This window comes from Gopherus evgoodei, chromosome 5 (genome assembly GCF_007399415.2).
Source record: "Gopherus evgoodei ecotype Sinaloan lineage chromosome 5, rGopEvg1_v1.p, whole genome shotgun sequence".
Classification (NCBI taxonomy): domain Eukaryota; kingdom Metazoa; phylum Chordata; order Testudines; family Testudinidae; genus Gopherus; species Gopherus evgoodei.
The window spans coordinates 110,807,895-110,829,027 of record NC_044326.1 but is presented as its reverse complement, the minus strand read 5'-3'; the positions used below and the strand labels follow the sequence as shown (position 1 = coordinate 110,829,027).

The 21,133-nt window shown below is 42.1% G+C and overlaps 1 protein-coding gene across 4 annotated transcripts in view; it reads left to right on the top strand.

Annotated features, from left to right (window-relative positions):
• The window catches only part of CENPE (centromere protein E), an 85,073-nt gene that overhangs the window by 22,936 nt on the left and 41,004 nt on the right, over window positions 1-21,133 (top strand). For 3 of the 4 annotated variants that reach the window (XM_030564468.1, XM_030564469.1, XM_030564466.1), the window contains exons 13-26: window positions 4,415-4,573; window positions 5,245-5,389; window positions 6,478-6,575; window positions 6,904-6,960; window positions 7,043-7,210; window positions 8,550-8,624; window positions 8,864-8,986; window positions 10,394-10,528; window positions 11,864-12,041; window positions 12,895-13,049; window positions 14,795-15,109; window positions 16,710-17,021; window positions 17,224-17,382; window positions 17,865-18,077. In XM_030564468.1, the coding sequence (XP_030420328.1) occupies window positions 4,415-4,573; window positions 5,245-5,389; window positions 6,478-6,575; window positions 6,904-6,960; window positions 7,043-7,210; window positions 8,550-8,624; window positions 8,864-8,986; window positions 10,394-10,528; window positions 11,864-12,041; window positions 12,895-13,049; window positions 14,795-15,109; window positions 16,710-17,021; window positions 17,224-17,382; window positions 17,865-18,077 (2,292 nt within the window). The remainder of the gene's footprint in view (window positions 1-4,414; window positions 4,574-5,244; window positions 5,390-6,477; window positions 6,576-6,903; window positions 6,961-7,042; window positions 7,211-8,549; window positions 8,625-8,863; window positions 8,987-10,393; window positions 10,529-11,863; window positions 12,042-12,894; window positions 13,050-14,794; window positions 15,110-16,709; window positions 17,022-17,223; window positions 17,383-17,864; window positions 18,078-21,133) is intronic. The other variant, XM_030564467.1, reaches the window with a different exon arrangement.

Sequence of the window (21,133 nt, the reverse complement as noted above, 5' to 3'; positions counted from 1 at the left end):
CATTACAACCAGATGGCTCAACTATGGTGCACACCGCTGTGGATGTACCTGCCAATGGCCTTCCCCATGCAGTGGGCACATTGGGAACCCTGGGCAACTTAGCAGAGTCCACACGCCAGGCCACCCATGGCTCATAGAGGCGAACTATGGTCCAACCAGCATCTCCCACCCCACAGCCCACAGAGGCTCAGGAAGTTGGGGATGACACCAAAGTGGGTACAGAACAGGAGACTACATCTCCTGCACACAATTCTTCCTCCTCCTCGGGTGAGGCGATTATGCTACCACTGCCTGCTTTGGCAGGAAATTTCAGACAGTTCCAGGAACGGTTTAAATGGGTTGCCCAAAGCTAGGACATCCCATTGGAGGAAGTGTAGACAAACCAGCACAAGCTGATACAAATATTACAACTGTCATCTGCCTCCAAGATCACTCTCCCCATCAATGATGCCATCTTGGAATCAGTAGAGAGTCTGGCAGACACTGGTCTCAATTCTGCCAACATGCAAAAGGTTGGATAAATAGTATTGTGTCCTCATTGCTCATCCGCCTCCAAACTTCTTGATAGTTGATGCCATTAACCAATGTGGCAAGCAGACCCAGTTTAGACTGATACCACAGGCTCGACCTGTTTGGGTGCAAAGTTTATTCTACAGGCACATTACTATTTAGAGTTGCCAACTATTCAACCTTGTTGGCAAAATACGATTATGATAACTATGGGAAGTGTAGCTTGTTCACAGCAGAGTTCCCTGAGGAGAAACAGTCACAATTTCATGCCATTGTAAACAAGGGTCAACTAACCCATAGCCAAAACAGCCCTCCAAGTATCCCTAGACATCATGGACATGGCAGCCTTAGTGATCCTGATTGCAGGCCTCTGGCATCCCTAGAGAACTACAAACAAAAATAGACCTGCCTTTTGATCCAGGAAAACCTGTTCTTGAATAAAACTGATGAGGTGCTCTACTCAGTGAGGGACTCTCAGGCCATTCTACGCACTCTGGGGATTTATACCCCACCTGCAAAGAGAAGAAGATACCAACCTTATCAGAGACCCAGAGACTCCGCCAACAATCGACAGCAACAATGACCTTGTGATAATCAACGGCAACGCTCAAAGCATCGGAGAGGACCTCAATCCCAAGTGCCAGTTTCCCAATTGGCTCTTCCAAAACCACAATTTTGAAGATTTGGTCGAGGGTTTGAACGACCTCCCTCCCCAGGCAGCACCTTTGTCCAATCCATTCCTATGTTTTGGTCATCTCCTTTGCCCATTCTGTCACATCTGGGCCTTAACATCGGGCCAATGCGTTTTAGAAATAATCTGTTCGGGATATACCATCCCGACCACCTACCCTACCCCCTTCTTCTCCATCCCTCTTCAGGGACCCATCTCATGGCACCTGTTACGACAAGAAGTTGATCATCTACAGCGAGGTGTCCTGGAACGAGTGCCTTCACAATACAAAGGAAAGGGATTTTACTCCCATTATTTCTTGACCCAGAAGAATGGGGGAGGGAGACCTATCTTGGACCTCAGAAAGCTCAACAAGTTCATACACTCCCAAAAGTTTAAAATGATCACATTCAGCACGATACTTCTAGCGCTGCAACAGGGGCACTAGTTTTCAGCCCTCAGCCTCAGTGATGCTTATTTCCATAGCACCATTCATCCCGCTCACAAAAAATACCAGCGATTCACAGTAGGACATGAACACTTCCAGTAGAGTACTACCATTCAGCTTATCTACTGCTCTAAGAGTTTTCTCCAAAGCCCTACTAGTAGTTGCAGCATATTTACACAAACAGGGAATAGTGATCTTCCCTTACCTGGATGATTGCCTTCTCAAAGAACCAACTCAACATGAAACAATGGACACAGTCAAAACCACTATCTCACTATTCAGGGATCTAGGGCTCTAGATAAAATGAATTAAAATCCACTCTAACCCCAGTCCAACAACTAGACTTCATTGGGGTACACCTCGACACCATAGAAGCCAAGGCATCCCTGCCCCTGACCAGATTCACAACCCTGACAAACGTTATCTCGGAGGTATGAGTCAAATACCTGCTCATGCTGTCCTTCAACTACTGGGACACATGGCAGCCACAACATTTGTGGTGTGACACCCATGCCTACATGTGCTCTGCCTACAGGGCTGGTTTAAAAACGATATACATACCCAGCAAGCACAGCCTACACAAACAACTTGCAGTACCACTCAGTGTCCTTAACTCTCTGCACTGATGGACAAGACCAAAAAATGTTTGTATGGGCATTCTGGAGAAGCCTCCATCAATTGTGATCACCACAAATGCGCCGCTGTTACGATGGGGCGCCCATATGCATCAACACACGGTTCAAGGCAAATGGTCTCCTGTGGAGACTCAGTTACACATCAATCTACTAGAGCAGGGGTCCGCAACGCTGTGCCCATGAGCGCCATGGTGCCCACAGTGGCATCTTAATGCGCCCGTGTCCTGGCCCCCAGAAGAGCACCCACCGAAATGCTGCAGCAGCATTTTGGCAGGGACGCCTCTCGATGACAATGCTTGTCGCCGACAAGTGATGTCATTGAGAGGTGTCGCTCCTGTATTTTGGCAGCGATGCCTCTCGCTGACACCGCTTGTCGACGGCAAGCAACATCATAGAGAAGCGTCGCCACCGAAATGCAGCCGAAATTCGAAAGCATTTCGGCGGGTGCTCCACTGCCGCAGTGGTCCTTTGGCTGGCACCCGCCAGCCAAAAAGGTTAGGGACCACTGTACTAGAGCTACATGCAGTCCGCAATGCCTGCAGACGTTTCCTACCTCATATAAAGAACAAATTCTTTCACATTATGACAGACAATGTTGCATGCATGTTTTGTGTCAACCACCAAGGAGGCACTTGCTGACACTCGCTATGCACCGAAGTTATGGAACTGATGCATGCAACACAACATAAACATTTTGGCCTCCTACCTTCCTGGCTGTCTGAATACGACAGCGGACACGCTCAGCATGTACTTCTGCCGAGACAACGAATGGGAGATGAATGGGGGAGTTTTGAGATCCATTTTCTGCTGGTGGGGCACTCCGCTCATCGACTTGTTCACATCCCCAACGAACCGCAAATGCACAGTGTTCTGTTCGAGAGCAGGACTGGGATCCCGATCACTGGGGGACACTTTTCTCATCAAATGGCATGCACAACTAATGTATGTGTTCCCACCAATTCCACTAATGTCACGTGTGATACACAAGATACAAACAGACAGGGCCACGGTTATCCTCATGGTCCCGACATGGCCCAAACAAGATTGGTACCCTTACCTGATGCACATGGTGATATGTGCCCCTCGAGCTCTACCTTGTTTGGAACTGCTGTTTCAGCACAACATTCACACTCTTCACCCACATCCAGAGATAGTCCACCTACAAGTATGGCTCCTACATGTTTCCATCATGATGACTAGCCTGCTCAGAACAAGTTAAACACTATTACCGAGCGCTCGAAAGGAGATGCAATATCCACTTAGAGATTGTCTAAATGGCTCTCCACATGCCTTCAAAATTGCTATCATATTCGGAACACAGGCCCTCCTGTGCACATCAGAGGGCATTCTACTATCCATTTCAATCTCGATAGTGTTCCTACATAATGTTCCAATACTAGAGATTTGTAAGGTGGCCGCTTGGGCCTCCGTCCACACATTTACTGAGCACTATGCAATCACTCATGACTCCAGGGCTGATGCCATAGTGAGCCTAATCGTGTTCACCTCAAGGACTCAGACGAACCAGAAGTCCCTCCTGCCTTCTGAGGGGCACTGCTCTAGAGTCACCTAAAGTGGAGCACCCACAGGGACATCACTTGAAGAGAAGGTTACTCACCTTGTGCAGTAACTGAGGTTCTTCAAGATGAGTGTCCCTATGGGTGCTCCACTACCCACCCTCCTCCCCTCTACTTTAGAGTTCGCAGCTGGAACTCTATAGTAGGGAAGGAACTGGAGGGCTCAGGTAATGTGTACAGTACCAACAGCACCGCAAGTTGCCTACTGCGGATATGTGACCCACATGGACACGGCTATCGTAAATCTCTGATCAGTGCTGGAACTCACCGACAGCTTAAGTGGAGCATCGACAGGGACACACATCTCAGAGAACCTCAGTTACTGCACAAGATGAATAACCTTCTCTTCTTTGCTAGGAAACACTGGGTTTCCCTGTTCAACTCTCATAAATATTAGATTTTTAAAAGTAAACTACAGGCTAGATTATTCCATCAAAAAAACTGACAAAGTATATGGAAAGATGCTCCAAGTTAGTTTAAAAAAAAAAACTTATATGCGAATGTTATGTATCTATATAAAAGTAGTTATTACTTGAAGGAAACAACAAAGCTGACTTTTTTTTTTTAATGGTAGGTTTCTTCAAAGACTCATCTCCACGCGATGGAGAAAGACCAACTAGCCCAGCTGTTAGAAGAAAAAAACTCTCTTCAGAAAATACAAGAAAATAGGATATTCAATCTAACTGAAATGCTTGTTACCTCCTCCTCATTTACATCCCAGAAAGATCTTAAAGTAAGAGTGAGTAATTATTCAGGGTCACACAGGACACCGGGAAAAATCTTGACCTCTAACTGGAGAAGGTGTTTTGTGTGTTTTTCCTTAGATCTGTGAAATATAATGAAAAGTGGTCCTTTCTGTAAAACCTATGAAATGACTAATCTTTAGACTTTTGGTTGACACTTCAGTACGGTGTCAGGCTATATAGCTGGCCTTGCAGTATCCTAGCTATAAAAAGATGCACAAGATGGCCTAGTGAGTAAAGCATAGGACTGGGATTCAGAAGAATTGAGTTCTAGCATTGGCTTGTCGGCCTCTGTCATAAGAATTTATCCGAATCCTAGGTGAATTACACAGTCTCTTCCTAAGTTACTTAAAAAATTATCCTCATTTCAGATTGGGTAACAGGATTGTTGTGAGGTTCAATCCATTGTCTGTCTGTAAAGTTCTTGATATCTGTTACAAAACTTAAATCAGAAGTAGTTTCGTGCAAAACATACTCTTAAGCTGAACCTCAATTTTGGAAAAACTTCAATACAAACAAAATCAACCCCTTTATTTATCTGCTTATACTGTTAGGGGAACAACGAGGAGTAAAATGAAGGAAAGTTACCTTTATTATTAATGCTTCACTTGACTGGTGTTGTTCTAACATGACTTCATTTGTGTATTCTACCCTTTTTCAGGCCAAAAGAAAAAGAAGAGTTACTTGGGCCCCTGGGAAAATAAATCAAGGGGACATCAGCTATTTTGCAAATTTTGAAAAGCTGAAGTCAACTGATGCCAAAAGTATGAAAACATTGGCAGAGAAGATTCCAGAGATGGAAGATTGTGAGTACATGTTTGAGGAGACATGAGGAAACTTGATTTAGAAGGTGCTCACTGATTATCCAGATGAAGATGTTGAGATGGGGAGAGAGCGCTTCAGTATACATGGAGCTTGGAGTAAAAGAATTTACTCTTAGCATAGCAGCTGTAACTGGATGATACAGTGCAAATGAGTTAAAATAGAGATACTGCACATGAATGATAACCAACTAGAAGACATGCTTCTAGGTTTCCTGAGAAAGGGGTAAAGACAGCACTCCAGTGGGGCAAATAAAAGGTAAAAGTAACCAGTGATGTTCACATACTTGGCTCAAGGAAATTCCTTAGCCCTGTCTCAGACTCTCAATTGATGTCTATTTCAGAAAAAGGACAAAAGCCTAGACCCATGGTGTCTCCCCAAGAAAATGCACCCCAAAATGATCCATTTTAAGATTAGCTATATATTTTGGGTACTGACAAATCATTCTTTACTACAAAGGGTCCCTGTCAAAATTGCGGAGTTCTTTTTTTCAAAAAATCTAAACCTCTCAGCAGGAATAAGTGAATCCATTGTCAAAATAATCAGAACCACAGTGGTCAAAAACCCACAAGCCTCATTAGAAGGGCAGAGATTCACTCCTTTCTTCCGGAAGGCCTGAGCTGGGAATAAAGGCTATACAGGAATACTTGGACAAAGTTGTTCACTGGAGCTTGTTCCCTCCTGCTTCCCCACTCCCCCCAAAACCCCTTTTAGGATGAGCACGCCATTTTAAAATTATATAATTCTTTTCCCCCTTGGGTTTCCTCTAAAGGCAATATTTTTCCTTATCTGTAATTCTTATTATTTCATAACAGAGAATCCATTGGATTTTCCTCGCCTAATGTTAATATTTGTTCAGTATTGAAGACAACTGTGTGGCAAGTCCCAGGCCATTTATAGAAGGAACACATAGGAGCAAAAATTTCTATCCAGTTAACAGTATTTGCAGATATGGCTACACAGTATTTGATTATGAACTGATGGAATCCTTTTTGTGAGAAAACAAATTTTACCATCATGGACAAGTTGCTGTGTTTTTGTTTTTTAAATGCACGTATCTTTCTTTTTTTAGCTATGTTTTCAGAGTATTCTGAATATGATTATCTGTGTCCGCCTACCCCTGATGTAGTCTCAGAAAGCGAATGGAATTCTGGAGCTAATATGAACTGGGTAACTTTCAAGATTGATAATTTAATAAAAGATAATATGCAACTGAGGGAATTTGTTTTTATAATTTTTTTCAGTCTGCAATCTGATCTGGCTAGGCTGACCTCTTTTACAAGATCAATTATGCTTCCTATATTTCTAAACATTGTACTAACCAATGTTGTTGTCATCATCTTAGCAGCCTTCATAATGTGGTTGTTAAAAATAAATGCATCTTAATTTGAGGATTTATTTTATTTATTTCAACTCTGGCTACTCATACAGTACTAATTTTTTAAACTAAGTCACTTGATCTTGTAAAATGGCTAACAGAAAGCATTTCTTTTTCTAGAGTCAAAAAGACTTTGCGGATTCTGTCCAACTCTGTGAAACACTAGCGCTAGAAAAGGTAGGTCAGCTCAGTATCCTAATAGAAATCAGCTTAAAATGCAAGTAAACCCTCTCATAACACATCACTCCTCCTTTTTTAGGATATTGCTAGAAATGAGGTGAATGTCCTGCAAGCTAACTTTGACAACCTAGTATTAGAAAATGAACAGCTGAAGTTGGAGATAAGTGAATTGAAAGAGAAACTAAAGGAAAAGATAGAAACAGATGAATTTGAGGAACTGGAAAAACAAACCCAAAAAGACCATGAGGTAAGATGTTAAAATCAAAGTTACAGCCTGGTAAGACTTCTCTGAAAAATGAGGTGAAGTCTGTTTTCAGAAGTGTGTAATATAAGACCTTATTCCAAATGACAGGCACGTTTTTAGAAAGTCATATTGATTACCAAGAATTACGAACACAAAATTACGAAGTATGTCCAGACTAGCTGAGGGATTGTGGAATTTCGACGCTAGGCCATGGAGAAAAATTTGCTCCAGTTTTCTGATGTCAATATGCAGACAAGTTCAGGGTTGCACTCCTTAACTGAATTTCGGCTAAATAAGCTGTTTGTAACTTGGATTAATGTCCACGGTAAAAATTGAATTTACTAATCTGCACTTCACATTATTTTAGATTTTGTCAAGAGTGCTGTTGTCGTTAAAGTTAGTAAACAGTGCTTTCTAAACGATAATTTAATAAAGTTAAATATTTAACTCGAACATCTTGAACAGAAGATCTTGCTTTAGTGCATTTAGAAATGCACTAATTGTATAGGTCTGACATAACTATTCAAGTCTTGTTTTGTGAATTAAATATTACTGTGAGACTCAGCAGTAACATCTGTAGGACATTGAAATGCTTGCTTTTGCTGTATATACTATGTCAGCAAAGGAACCTAAGACAAATACTTCTATGTAGTGGGAAATCATGTAGTATAGAACAGTGCTTCTCAAAGTCGGGCTGCCGCTTGTTCGGGGAAAGCCCCTGGCGGTCCAGGCCAGTTTGTTTACATGCTGCGTCCGCAGGTTCGGCTGATCGCGGCTCACACTGGCCGTGGTTTGCTGCTGCGGGCCTATAGGGGCTTCAGGAAGGGCGGCCAACATGTTCCTCAGCCTGCCCCATTGCCCTGGAGCGGCGAAATGTGGCAGTGGGAACTGTGATATCTAAACCTCCATATCTGTATCTGCTTATCTAAACCTTTCCCTGCAGTCTTGGGAACCCAAACTCAATAGCAACTGCGCTTATAAAAAAAAAATTACTTAATCTTAAGGATTGAATTTTACTTTTTAAGTTTTTCCTGCATGAATCACTTATTTTGCATCACACTGCATCCTGTGTTTGGGCTATGGCAGGTGAGGTATGCTGAAATCCTTGTTAAACTATTGGGAAGCTGAAGTAAAGGGCTGTGACTTTATGCAACTTTTCTTTCTGCCTTAAAGTGGATATAATGACTTGTTTCTTAACTATAGTAAACAACAACATATTGTCTTGCCAAACCTTGGGGAAAATTTAAGGTAGATCTTGCTTATTTTCATGGTGATGGCAACTAAAATTAATGGATGGGTGCTTTCTAATATCTTCTGCAATTCTGCTTCAATTGCTCCACAGATGCAACTAATACATGAAATTACCAACTTACAGAATATAGTTAAAAATGCTGAAGTGTACAATGAAGATCTGGAGGTAAGCTTGGCTGATGGTCTTGCATGTACCACAATTGGATGACTGTATAGAATGAAATACATAATTTTGTATATATCGGAGCTTAACCTTCTAACTTTTTTAGTAGATAAAATAATTGGGCTCTGATCAGTTTTACTTATGTGTAAGTGTTTTGTGTTAGTGAAGTTACCTGTAAAACCAAATTGTATACTTAAATTGTTCACCTGCTTATGCTGCTTTTCTCCAATTCTGTTTTTCAGACTGAATTAAAATCAAAATTGGAACAGCTTAAAGAAAAAGAAAATGAAGTAAAGGATTTGCAGAAATATGTGGAAGAACTACAGAAGAAAGGCATGGGGAAGAAAGATATGTCTTTTTCAATGGTAAACTTGAGTTCTCTGATTTTTTTAGAGCTAATTTGGTTATAATAGGAGAGTCTGAACTCCTTCCAAAAAAAAAAACAAAAGCGTAGAAATCTACTATACAAGAGCTGATTATTATGCTGACTACTTATTACTCATCAACACATCTGAATTTTTGCTGGGCAAATACAGTAACTTCTCACTTAACGTTGTAGTTATGTTCCTGAAAAATGCAACTTTAAGCAAATCCAATTTCCCCATAAGAATTACTTCACACACACACACACACACACACACACACACACACACACACACACACACACACACACACACACACACAGTTTTAAACGAACAGTTTAATACTGGTACACAGTGATGATTCTGAAGTTTGGTTGAGGTGAAGTCAGAAGGCGGAATACACACACACACACACACACACACACACACACACACACACACACACACAGTTTTAAACGAACAGTTTAATACTGGTACACAGTGATGATTCTGAAGTTTGGTTGAGGTGAAGTCAGAAGGCGGAATATTTCCCTTACTGCTAAATGATGAACTAGCAATTGGCTGAGCCCTCAAGGGTTAACTCTCTCACTCTACAAGGCGGCAGGAATGGAAAGAGATGTGCATGTTTCCCCTATAAGTACACTGCCTTGTTAATTAGATCAGCTTGCTGAGACTGCAGCTGCTGCAAGCTCCCTCCATCCTGAGCCCTGGTGTCCCCCTTCCCTCCCTCCCCCGCTGTATGGAAGATGAGGTAAGTGGGGTGCAGGGGGGAAGGGGACACCCTGACATTAGCCTCCCTTTTCCTTCCCTCCCCCCCACCCATACAGCAAGCAGGAGTCTCCGGGAGCAGTTCCAAGGCAGAGGGCAGGAGCAGCACATTGCAGTTGAGGAAGGGACAGCTGCAATTGCTAGCCTGCTGGGCACCTGCTGCACAGGGAACTTAAGGGAACAGGGAGCTAATGGGGGGCTGCCGGTCCACCCTGGTTCCAAGCCCCCACCAGCTAGCTGCAAGAGTCTGCTCTTCCTGCAAGCAGTAGACAAAGCAGACAGCTGCCAAACGACGATAGAAGGGAGCATTACACAACTTTAAATTAGATGTTCCCTAATTGATTAGCAACATAACAATGAAACAGCGTTAACTAGGACGACTTTAAGTGAAGGGTTACTGTATAATTCATACTGCATATATCAGTAAATGTATCTAAGGAAGATTACTAGATAAACTGCTATGTGTTCTATTTTTCGAAAGAAAAATTTCCTGATGCTGTGGCACTTAAACACAACAAGCTCTCTAGGACTCTGAAAATCAATACGATACTTATTTGGCTATGTGAGGATCCTAAGAAGATCATAGTTGCTTTGTCATAGTTTCTAGTTATTTGTGTTTTAATATCTGTTTCGTTCTTACAGGGAAACTCTGATAAAATACTTGATGAAATTCAGCAAATGAGTAAGTCTCTCGTTGATACTGAAACTGTAGCCCTGGATGCCAAAAGAGAATCTGCATTTCTCAGGAGTGAAAATCTAGAGCTAAAAGAGAAAATGGCAAGTAACTTATTATTTCAGCATAAGCGATATGCTTCTGGTTGTATAAGAAACTGTTATAGAGGCTCTCCTTGTTTCAGAGAGACTAGTCAAGGAACAAATCTGGAAAGACAAGACTCAGCGGAAGTTACTAATTAATCTCCCTTGTACTTGTTGGTTTTTATAATCATGGGGCTCCTTCATCTGGAACATTAAAAACTTTCACAGTTAGATGATAACTTTGTTTTGTTTCGTAGTCTAAGAACCCTTGGGTGGTGGTGATTCCTGTGTTGGGAGCAATGACAAAGAGATCACTATCTGAGGACTAAACTGCATATTCAATCATGGCATTAGGTCCAGAATCAGCGTCAGTTGCATTTAGACGGATAACAGTTGTCTCACTTGAGGCATTTTCTAATACATTAAGGAAGTAGTCTTCTGGGCTGAATATTGGAGAATGATCATTCACATCAATAACATTAACCATGACACTGCAGTAGTAGGCTAGTAGAACTTCAGGAAGAATTTGACTAAGGAGGGTAGAAGCCTGGCATACTGTGGCTGGATGGGTGTTCCATGCTTGGGAGCAGCATGAAACAAAGCAAAAGAACAGGAATGGGAGATGGAAACAAGGGGGGCATTGAGGCTGGTGTTATTGATGGAGCAAAGAGGGGGAATATAAGAAGGTGAAGGCAGAGGTGTGAGATTTGAAAGTGAGGATCAGGACAAGATACTATAAAGGGCAGGATAAACAAATGGAGTGACTTTATAGGGGAGTGAGGTGGTCTGGGCCTGAAAGATCAATTTGTTCAGAATGCTACAGACAAATTTGAGGGGACTGACAGATATCAAGCTGGAGAGAGAGGCTATGGGGGGAGAGAGAGGCTATGGGGGGAGAGAGAGGCTATGGAGGGAGGCTATAGGGGGAGAGAGAGTTCAGTGGTTTGAGCATTGGCCTGCTAAATCCAGGGTTGTGAGTTCAGTCCTTGAGGGGGACACTTAGGGATATGGGGCAAAATCAGTACTTGGTCCTGCTAGTGAAGGCAAGGGGCTGGCCAAGATGACCTTTCAGGGTCCCTTCCAGTTCTATGAGATACATAGATATATATTACAGTAATCCAGATGGAAGGCAAGCATAAGTAGCTAGTACATAAAGACCTGATATTTGTTAAGAGTTGATGAAGAAGCAACAAGGCTTTAATGACCAGCTAGATATGTGGGGAGAAGTTAAAGATAATACTGGGACAATTCTGAAAGAACTGCAATGGCGAAAGGAGCTTTTGCTTACTATTAAATGCCTAGTTTAATTTGTCTCAGTACTTCTGTGACTAGAATAATCTTTCTCTTTTCATACAGAATGAGCTCCTAAATGGTTACAAGCAAATGGAAAAGAACGTTCAATTGTATCAAAGTCAATTAGAAGCAGGAAAAGTGAACTACAAAAAAATGCAAGTTGACTTACAAAGAGAGCTACAATCTGCCTTTCAAGAAAACACAAAGCTAACCTTGCTCTTGGAGGGTAAAGTTCCAAAAGGTACTGTTACAAAAAGGCTATTATGAATGACTTAGTAGATCTCCCCACTTCATAGTGTTTTGACATAGTAACCTATACAAGTGTACATTAATAGTGTGGGGTTTTTTGAGAGGGGAGGGGAAGGTATAGACTAGGGGTAGGCAACCTATGGCACGTGTGCCGATTTTCAGTGGCACTCTCACTGCCCGGGTCCTGGCCACTGATCTGGGGGGCTCTGCATTTTAATTTAATTTTAAATGAAACTTCTTAAACATTTTAAAAACCTTATTTACTTTACATACAACAATAGTTTAGTTATATATTATAGACTTGTAGAAAGAGCCCTTCTAAAAACGTTAAAATGTATTACTGGCACATGAAACCTTAAATTAGAGTGGATAAATGAAGACTTGGCACACCACCTTCTGAAAGGTTGCTGACCCCTGGTATAGAGCAATAGCTATTGAGCTTTACTTCATTCAGGCATGTAGAAGCTTCATGGTTCACCACCTTGGGATCACTGTTTTTTCTGATACACATCAACTGCTTAAAACATTCCTATGTTCAGCTTTTCCCACATACAAAAATCCTGTCACATGAAGTGTTACATGCTGGAATAAACAGTGAAGTTTAACTTTTTTTAATATTTGGAAGAAGTTGTCTTACAATAATCTGGGATTGATCCAAACAACTAGTGATAAAATAACTAATTGGCAGTCTGACCTCCTCCTTCATTGTCAACAAGTCTCATTTTAATCAGTCTAAAGAGTAAATCTGTTTAAAACCCTGGTGATGTTCTCTCAACCAATCAGAATGGTTTGCTTCTTCCCCCTTCTTTGGAACTTTTTATTAATGTAAATCTTTCAAACTCTAGATTTGTTGTCTCTTGTGGAACTGGAAAGAAAGATAGCTGATTTAAAAAATGAATTGGATAAAGCGTTAGAAGAAAACACAGTTTTACGAAAGGAAGTAGATACATCATCAGAATTCAAATCTCTACCTGATAAAGTTGAGATGCTACAGAAACAGGTAAAAATTCAAAACCTCTTGCTCTAGTAATATGCTGAGATTATGAAGGCGTTACACTAACTAGACAGTATCTGTCTGTATGTAATCTCCCAGACAGAAAAATGATGTTGGGGGAATGGGGGCATGCATATAGTCCATGACATGAAGGGAGACTGGGGGACCCAGCTATGGGGGAAACATGGGGCATATAGACCCTCTGTGGGAGGGGAGCTTTGGGGAAGGAGGGGACATATAGAGCCCATGGTGAGAAGTAGGGGAATGGGAAGAAGTGGAAATAAGTGTGCACAGACCTGCTGGCATCGGGGGGACCCTGGGTATGGGGAGAATGGTGAGGGGTACCAAAACTCCTGGAAGGAGGCAATTGTGGGGAGTTGCAGAGAGTTCCTGAAATGGAGGGGAATAGAAGGCAGCACACAGGCTTGTGAGGTGGAATTGAGGAATGCAAAGAGGCTCTATGCAACAAGCTCATCCTATGGAAGCTATGAAGTGTGTGACACTATACAGACACACACACCCCTTCCCATGTATTTTTCCTTAAGAACTTAAAGTAACAGGTCATCTGTGCATGCATGCTGCTGCTTAAGTGATCTGCATATATTTTAAAAATATTTAAGGATGTTCTGACTGCCTTAGTATATGCATTGGTGACGAATATATGAAACTTTCTAGGGAGGCTCTAAAGCTTAAGACAAGCCTTCCTTTTTTCAGATGTTTTCTTACCATTTTATATTGAATTTTAGAGGGCTGGTATATTGGTGAAAGGTTACTGATATCCTTTTATACTGTCAAAAATATCCCAAACCTTGATTAGACCAAAGGTAAATCAACCAAATTGATAACTTTGGGGGGGGAGGGGGCGGATGGGGTGTTAAATTTATTTAATATTTTATATTTCAAAACTTAAATGTGAAGTCAGCCAGTTTTTTCCCAGTTCTAAAACACATTTTAGTGACTTGTCAGTAATCCATAAAACCATTGGACTGCCCAATCTGACTTAGAGGTGACCACTCCAGGTCAGGGATTTGGAGCTTTGGCTTAGTACCATAAACTTAGACATGCCATTCATGACCCTGAACAGGATTCCACTGTCTTAGATAGGAATGAAATATTTAATTTTTTTTTAAGTTAAAGCAAAGTCTCTGGGCAGGTTTCAATTGCCTAACCTTCCCTTAAATATAGCTCAAGGAATTTCTTTACATGGCTTTTCTAAGTACTTCTTTATCTTCAAACACTTACTATAATTACATGCCAAAATATGCACTTTAAAATATCCAAGGCAGATTTCCTCCATAAAATGCTGATCACAAACACCCACCCCATTAAGTCTTCAAACTTTAATATCACAGTGATTACCAAAAAGTCTGCCAAATTAGAGAATAACAATAGACTATTGTACCCATAAAATCTCTTTAACAGAATATTTATAAAGGACTCCCTAATTAGGAATATCCGCCTAAATTTCTGAGACAGACATGTCTTAAAGATATTTAAAATATGTATCTGGGGGCAGCCCAAGGAATTTATAAGTGGTTAGAGAAGGGAGTTGAAAGAAGCATGTTTTAGAAAGAGAATGCATACAAGACTGAGGTCTTTTTTTAGTTTTGGCTGTTGCCTGGGCAAAATGTAGTTTCATAGCCATTTACTGATCTGATCCAGCTTTCATCAACCTTTTTTCATTTCTTGCCTTTACACATGGGGATGTAGCTACTGTGGCACATGCACTAATATTCCAGTTCTCTTGGCAGATATTTGAGAAATCACAGGAGCTGTGTTTATTAACATCAGAAAGAGAGAAACTGCTCTCAGAAGTGGCTGATAAGGAGGCTAGACTTCAAGGCATGACTGAAGAAATCAGAATATCAAAAGAAGACCTAGCCAGTACCCAACTGAAGTATGTAAAGGCTGATCAGGAGTACCTAGAGCTCAAAGGCCATCATGAAGAACTTGAGCAAAAATGGTTGGCAGCATCTGAAGAAAGTGAGCAAATGAAACACCAAGTAGAACTTCTATCTGACGAAGCCCAAAAGCTTAAAACAGTTGTGGACAATGTGAAACTAGAGGTTAGTGCCTTCCATCTTTGTATGGAATAGTCACAGAACAACTCACTCATAGTAAAGTCCTCCTTGAGAAACTCTTAAACTGAAGTTGCACAAATATACCTGTAATAGTTTCCATAATCAGTGATGAAAGATTCTATAATAATTGGGTATTTCACAGAGGCCTTTACAGCACCTTACCTGCTGGTACTGGCTATTTTTTGAAGGCTGAAATTGGATAAAACAGATGTATTACTTTCTTACTAGCTGAAGGCCTACTATATAGTATATTGTGACCAATAGACAGGGTGTTTTGGTTTGAACTATATGGAGTTTTTTCTTTTGTTTACCTAAGAACAACTTAGATTTTTCTCCTAAACGCTCTATACGGTTTGGATTTGGGTTTGTTTTCTAAATGGATCACTAGGCTTGTATACCTTTTCTCCCTTCCTCAACAAGTTCTGCAGATATCTGGGGAATCGGGTAAAACTTTTTGCCTTTCCTCTCCCTCACATTTGGATTTGTGCGCAGCATGAGAGGCAGAAAATGAACTTTGTAAAGCTTTACTGCCACAGCCTATTAACTTTACTAAGTTCCTCACCTTTTTATACAAACAATTTTGCAAGGGTTTGATCCATGCAGGATTAGCCATTGGAGCCACCTGACTGATAAACCAGCCCATCTAAAAAAGGTCATGAAAAGATAAGTGTGCTATAGTGCAGCTTACCAATGCTAGTGCTTGGGAGCTCACATGAATGTGTAGTAACACCATGATTTTAGCACTGTTGGCAGTATTTCGTGATGAATGGATTTTTTTAACTACATATTAAACACTCTGTAAGCCCTCACTACAAAACAGTCTGTTAGTCAATATCCCATTGAAGTTAATGGGAAGAACTGTGCCGTAGGACTATGATGTCGCACAGATTGAGTGGCAGAGACAAAATATCTGCTTCCTCTTTCATATATCATACTCTTCTTCCCTTTCCATCCCACAGTCCTTCCTTTAAAATATTTTCTTCTTTAACCTGGTTGTGTGGACAGGCCATCTTGCAATATGCTGAGCAGTTATCCCCTATCCTCTCAGCCTCCGCCCTGACTTCCATTAAAGTTGATAAGAGTGGAGCCAGCTTAGGTCCTCACAGTATTGGGTCTCTAACTGCTACACAATTGATTTTTGTTCTGTTAAAAAAAAAAAAAAAGAAACTAAGGTCTCAAACTTGAGAATTAGTACATGCTTTAGTGCCCTCTATGGCTAAAATCCATAATCATACTGCTAAAAGTATGCAATGATAGCAAGAGGGGGAATTGGCCAAAAGAATAGTCAGTGGCATAAAGATGCAATTTCTACATAGCCCTAAAAAGCTCACCAGACTAATGTGTCCATACACCATGCTCTAAATCTTGGACTTCTGGCGCTGAAACTGATGCATGATGCACTTTTTTTATTTAGATAGGGCAAGATTCTGGGAACAAGGATGGACAGGATGCAATTTTCAGTTAATGAAAGCTGTGCTTTCTATTAAAAGGCAAATACATACAGGGTTGGGGAAGAATGTTTGAACACAGTATTTGACTCTCCATTATAACCATTAATATGCTTGGACTTTCTTACAAACTAAAGCTCTCCAACAAGATCCAAGAATTGCAAGAAAAGACTGCTGAGCAAGAACAACTTCTTGGTGTGAAAGAAGAGCTCAGTCAAGCTCAGCAGAGGTTGAGTGAAATGGAGCAACTAAAAGAGAAATCAAAAACTAATGAATCTAGAATGGAGGCCGAGAGGATGGAGAAACTGGCAATTGTTCAGAAACTCCATGAAAGTCAAGAAGAGATCAAAATTCTAATCCAGGAAAGAGATGACCTAAAGCAAAAACACAAAACCCTTCAAAATGAGACGGACCAACTCAAGGAGGATATACAAGAGACAATTGAAACGGTAAGAAACTCATGTGAATCAAAGTGAATAATTGTGCAGCAGTGGGGAATGCTATAGAAATGCCTAGAAATAATACTGAAAGATAAGGAATGGTGGAGGATAAGATGGAAAAGGAACCTGTAATAAAACCTCTTCCAACAGAATAGTTACTGATGTGACATGAGTTCGTTTTGACATGTATAATTGTCCTATTGTACTAAAGAACATCCTGGCACAGGAAGAACTGAGAAATGCGCAGAGCTCTATCAAGCAGTACCAGAAGACTGTTGAGGAGTTGGAGAAAGATATTTCAGAGAAAAGATCTGTGATTCTAAATGCTCAAGATACTCTAGGAGAAACTGTTGGTGAGCTAGAGCTCAAGGTAAGATGTCAAATCAAATTTGAAAATAACTGTCAATTCACATCTTGATTTAAAATTTTAGATTTGTGAAAATAGGCCGCCAATGCCTATCTTGCACAATCTCCTCATTTTAACCATTGTCCTTGAAACCTTCTAGTCAGTAACTGGGATCAAGAAGGGAACTCCCTCTAGGAGCTGTACCTCTACCATTTTGCTCCTCTGGCTCTTCTCATATTCTTCAACTCATCAGGTCTTCAAACGATGATGTAGTAGTAGTAGTAGTATTAGGACATCTGTTAACTAAATTGTGAGGTAAGGCTGTGGAAGGTGATTGAGCAAGTGAGGTGTATAAGAAGAGTGATCCAGGTCTTTTTATCATTCGTTGGGATCAAATTCCTACCTTGGTATTAAATAGCAGAATGAATAAATGTCATTTATGTTTTTAATTTTTTTTTCTGAGTCTTTGAATGAATGTTATCCTGTTGGATACCCTGTCTTTTTAGATATTGCAGCTGACTGAGGAGATAAAACAGGTCACTTTAGAGAGAGACCAACTCCATGAAGAAAAAGTTAATATTAAACACCAGGAAGAAAGTGATCAACTTCCTTTGCTACAAGAACAAATCTTGTCTCTTACCAAAGAAAAGACTGTATTGCTGCAAAAGTTGGAGAGTCTGCAAGTGGAAAAGAAACAGTGTGAGGAATGCACTTCACTGGTAACTATTGAGAAGTCTGATTTCCTAATAATTATTTTCCAAATGTAGCCAGTATTTGATATTATTTAATCTCTTATTTGAAGAGTAATAACAGCATTCAAAACACAAGACCCTTTTCTCCTTCTAAAGGAGTTAACTGTTCTCCAAGTAATTGTGCACATATACGTTCCAGTATAGGTGTACATGTGCCCAATACCATCAGTTTTGCCAGCAGTTCCACTAGGCACCAAATGTGCCTCTTTGCTCATGTGCTGAGGCAAGGGCATAAAAGGGACATGTCTGCTACCTCCCTCTGTTTTTTCTCACTGCTCATAGTGAGAGTTGGCGCTCCCAGTAACTATTGGCATTGGTTCACCAGCTTTCAATTAATCTAGTTTTTTGTGTATAGTTAGTTCAATAGTATAAGCTAGCAAAGTTAGTTTAGGTAGTCTTATGGGTTTGGTATGGAACAAATCCCCAGTCCTTTAAGCAGCATGCCCATGTGTGTGGCCTTTGTCACAGATAGGCACAGAAGCTGCTTAATTTGTCTGGGTGAGGAGCATGTGAGGGAGATGGGCCTTATTTGCACCTCTTTCCCTATCATAATTTAAAAACAGAGGGATTTCCACCTCAAAGTTCCTCTTATGAAGTGGGCAACTCAGCCGTCTTCAGAACTGGAGCCTGATCATGAGAAGACTAACTCAAGAGTGCCCCTGCAGCTGCTCTGGATTCAAAGCACAAATCTGGAGACAAGTGCTGCTTTTTGTCCTCTCAAAGTGTCCCAAGCATCCTTCCAGCTCTGACAGGCAATCGAAATCCCAGCCTTCACTACATAAGAAGGCTTCCAGCAAGTCCTTTGGTGCAATATCAAAGCCTTTCATAGGCACAGGCACTCACCAGTTCCACCTGGGGCAATACCATACACTTTGCCTCCTTCGGGGGCTGTTGAGACTGGTGTCCTCACCTTCTACGAGGTCCCTCTTCAGCACCCTCGATTTGAGATGCTGTCAGCACAGCTGGCAATGTCATTTGAACTACTTATCTCAGTGACTGACTCCCCAGTCCTTACTGAATGCCATGGATATTCTGTGCCTTACCTTACTGGACCCTCCACTGTTGCACCTGCAATGGCAGCTGCAATGCATTTGGCACTGGCAGCACTGTCAGTGCCCTCAACATTTTTAGGAACAGTTCAGTCCTTGATGCTGCACTGCCAGCTCCGATCTCTCTGACATTCCAGCCACCTTGTTCATTGGTTTTGTTGGATGCTTCTGAAGTACACCCATCTTCGTAGGCTTCAATGCTTGAGCTACAATTTCAAAGCACCTTTGGCAATATATAACTGAAGATTTTTCCCTTTTGAAGGGTCTTATCTCAGAAAACAGATGACACCCATACGCACCTTAAAATCTCTCAAGTGACTCCATCCATTGGGGGTCTGCATCTCAGCAACAAAAAGGAAACGGTTTGGACCTCAACCTTACTTCAGATCTTCCTTTCAGCAGAGGTCACTGGACACTGCCAAGAGACAGTCCAGACCTCCTTGATGTCACCAGTCAGCATCATCTTCAGCAGGCAATTCTCACTAGACATTTTTTGACTATGAAGCAATAATTTTGATTTCTCAGTTGAGGACAGTACCCTGACCATATCTCTTTTCTTCCTTTGAGGAGCCCCTATCCCTCTTTGAAAGTTCTTGGAAAGATAGACAGGTGGCTGCTCAGCACAGTAATGGAGGGGTATGTTATCCAATTCACCTCCGTCCACTTTCCCAACCCACCTGTTCTGTCCCTTTTGTGACCCAACTCATAAGAACATATTGCTTCACAAAGTTTGGTCTCTGAAACCAAGAGCAACAGAGGAGGTCCTCAGCCAGCTCATGGGGAAAAGATTGTATTCTGGGTACTTCTTGGATCCCAAAAGACTGGTGGGGTTTTTTTGCCTTGTTCTGGACCTTAGAAAACTAAACTGTTTCATCAATAAATCGATTCTTCTTCTTCGAGTGGTTGCTCATGTGTATTCCACAGTAGGTGTGTGGGCTCACCACGTGCACCAGTGCCAGAAGTTTTTCCCTTAGCAGTACCTGTACTGGGAGAGTACTGCGGCGACCCCTGGAGTGGTGCTTTTATATCGCGCTATAAGGGAGACCACACGTTCCCTCCACCCTCAATTCCTTCTTATCGCCAGTGACAGTAGTTGGAACTTTGTGCTCCAGCTCTGCTGCACCCTTTTTACTCGTCCTTAGTGGGTACCATTCGTGGAATTATTACTTGAGTTGTTAGAATGGGCTCAGGGCACGCCCCAAGCCCCAGGCTTCAAGTCATGCAACTCCTGTCGCCGTTCTATGCCTAGGAGTGACCTGCACGCTGAGTGTCTCCGCTGTTTGGGTGAGACTCACATTAGCAAACGTTGTAAGATCTGCAGGTCATTCAAGCCGTGGACCAAGAAGGAGAGAGACATTAGACTCTATGCTTTCGTGATGGAATCAGCATTGGTCCCAACTCCAGTGTGCCAGGTGGACTCGGCTCCTGCTGCCTCTCCGTTGGTACATAGCGAGGCACTCTTTATTAGCCAGCACCGTTCCCCCTCCAAGAAGCAGGGAAAGGGTCCTACCTTTCCCCTTCCCCACCGAGATAAGGGAAGAGGGGAGGCTGGTCTCGCGTCGGGCAGCCCACAGTCCCCCCTGGGCTTAAGGCCACCGACTCATGTTGAGCGGGGCAGCTCGGTGCCGTTGGTGTGCACATCTGCACTAGTACGGACGCCAGAGGTGATGCAGGTCGTGAAAAACATTACGAGTCTTCCAGTACTAGGCGCGCAACTGGTGACGGGTCCCTGGTGCCAGGGCAAACCCCTATTGGTGGCCCATCGAACCTCTCCTGTGGGTTGCAGTTCCCGTTCCGAGGACAGGTCCCTGCACCGTTCACCATATAGCAACCGGTTGTCCAGCAGCTCACGCCCTCCCTCGATGCCGACCAGACCGTCCCAGTTACTACCCAGACGGGAGTCTCGGGAACCCTCTGCACTACCTGCCAGTGAGCCGGCATCAAGAGAGGCGCCGGCAACATTTCCCTTCGCGA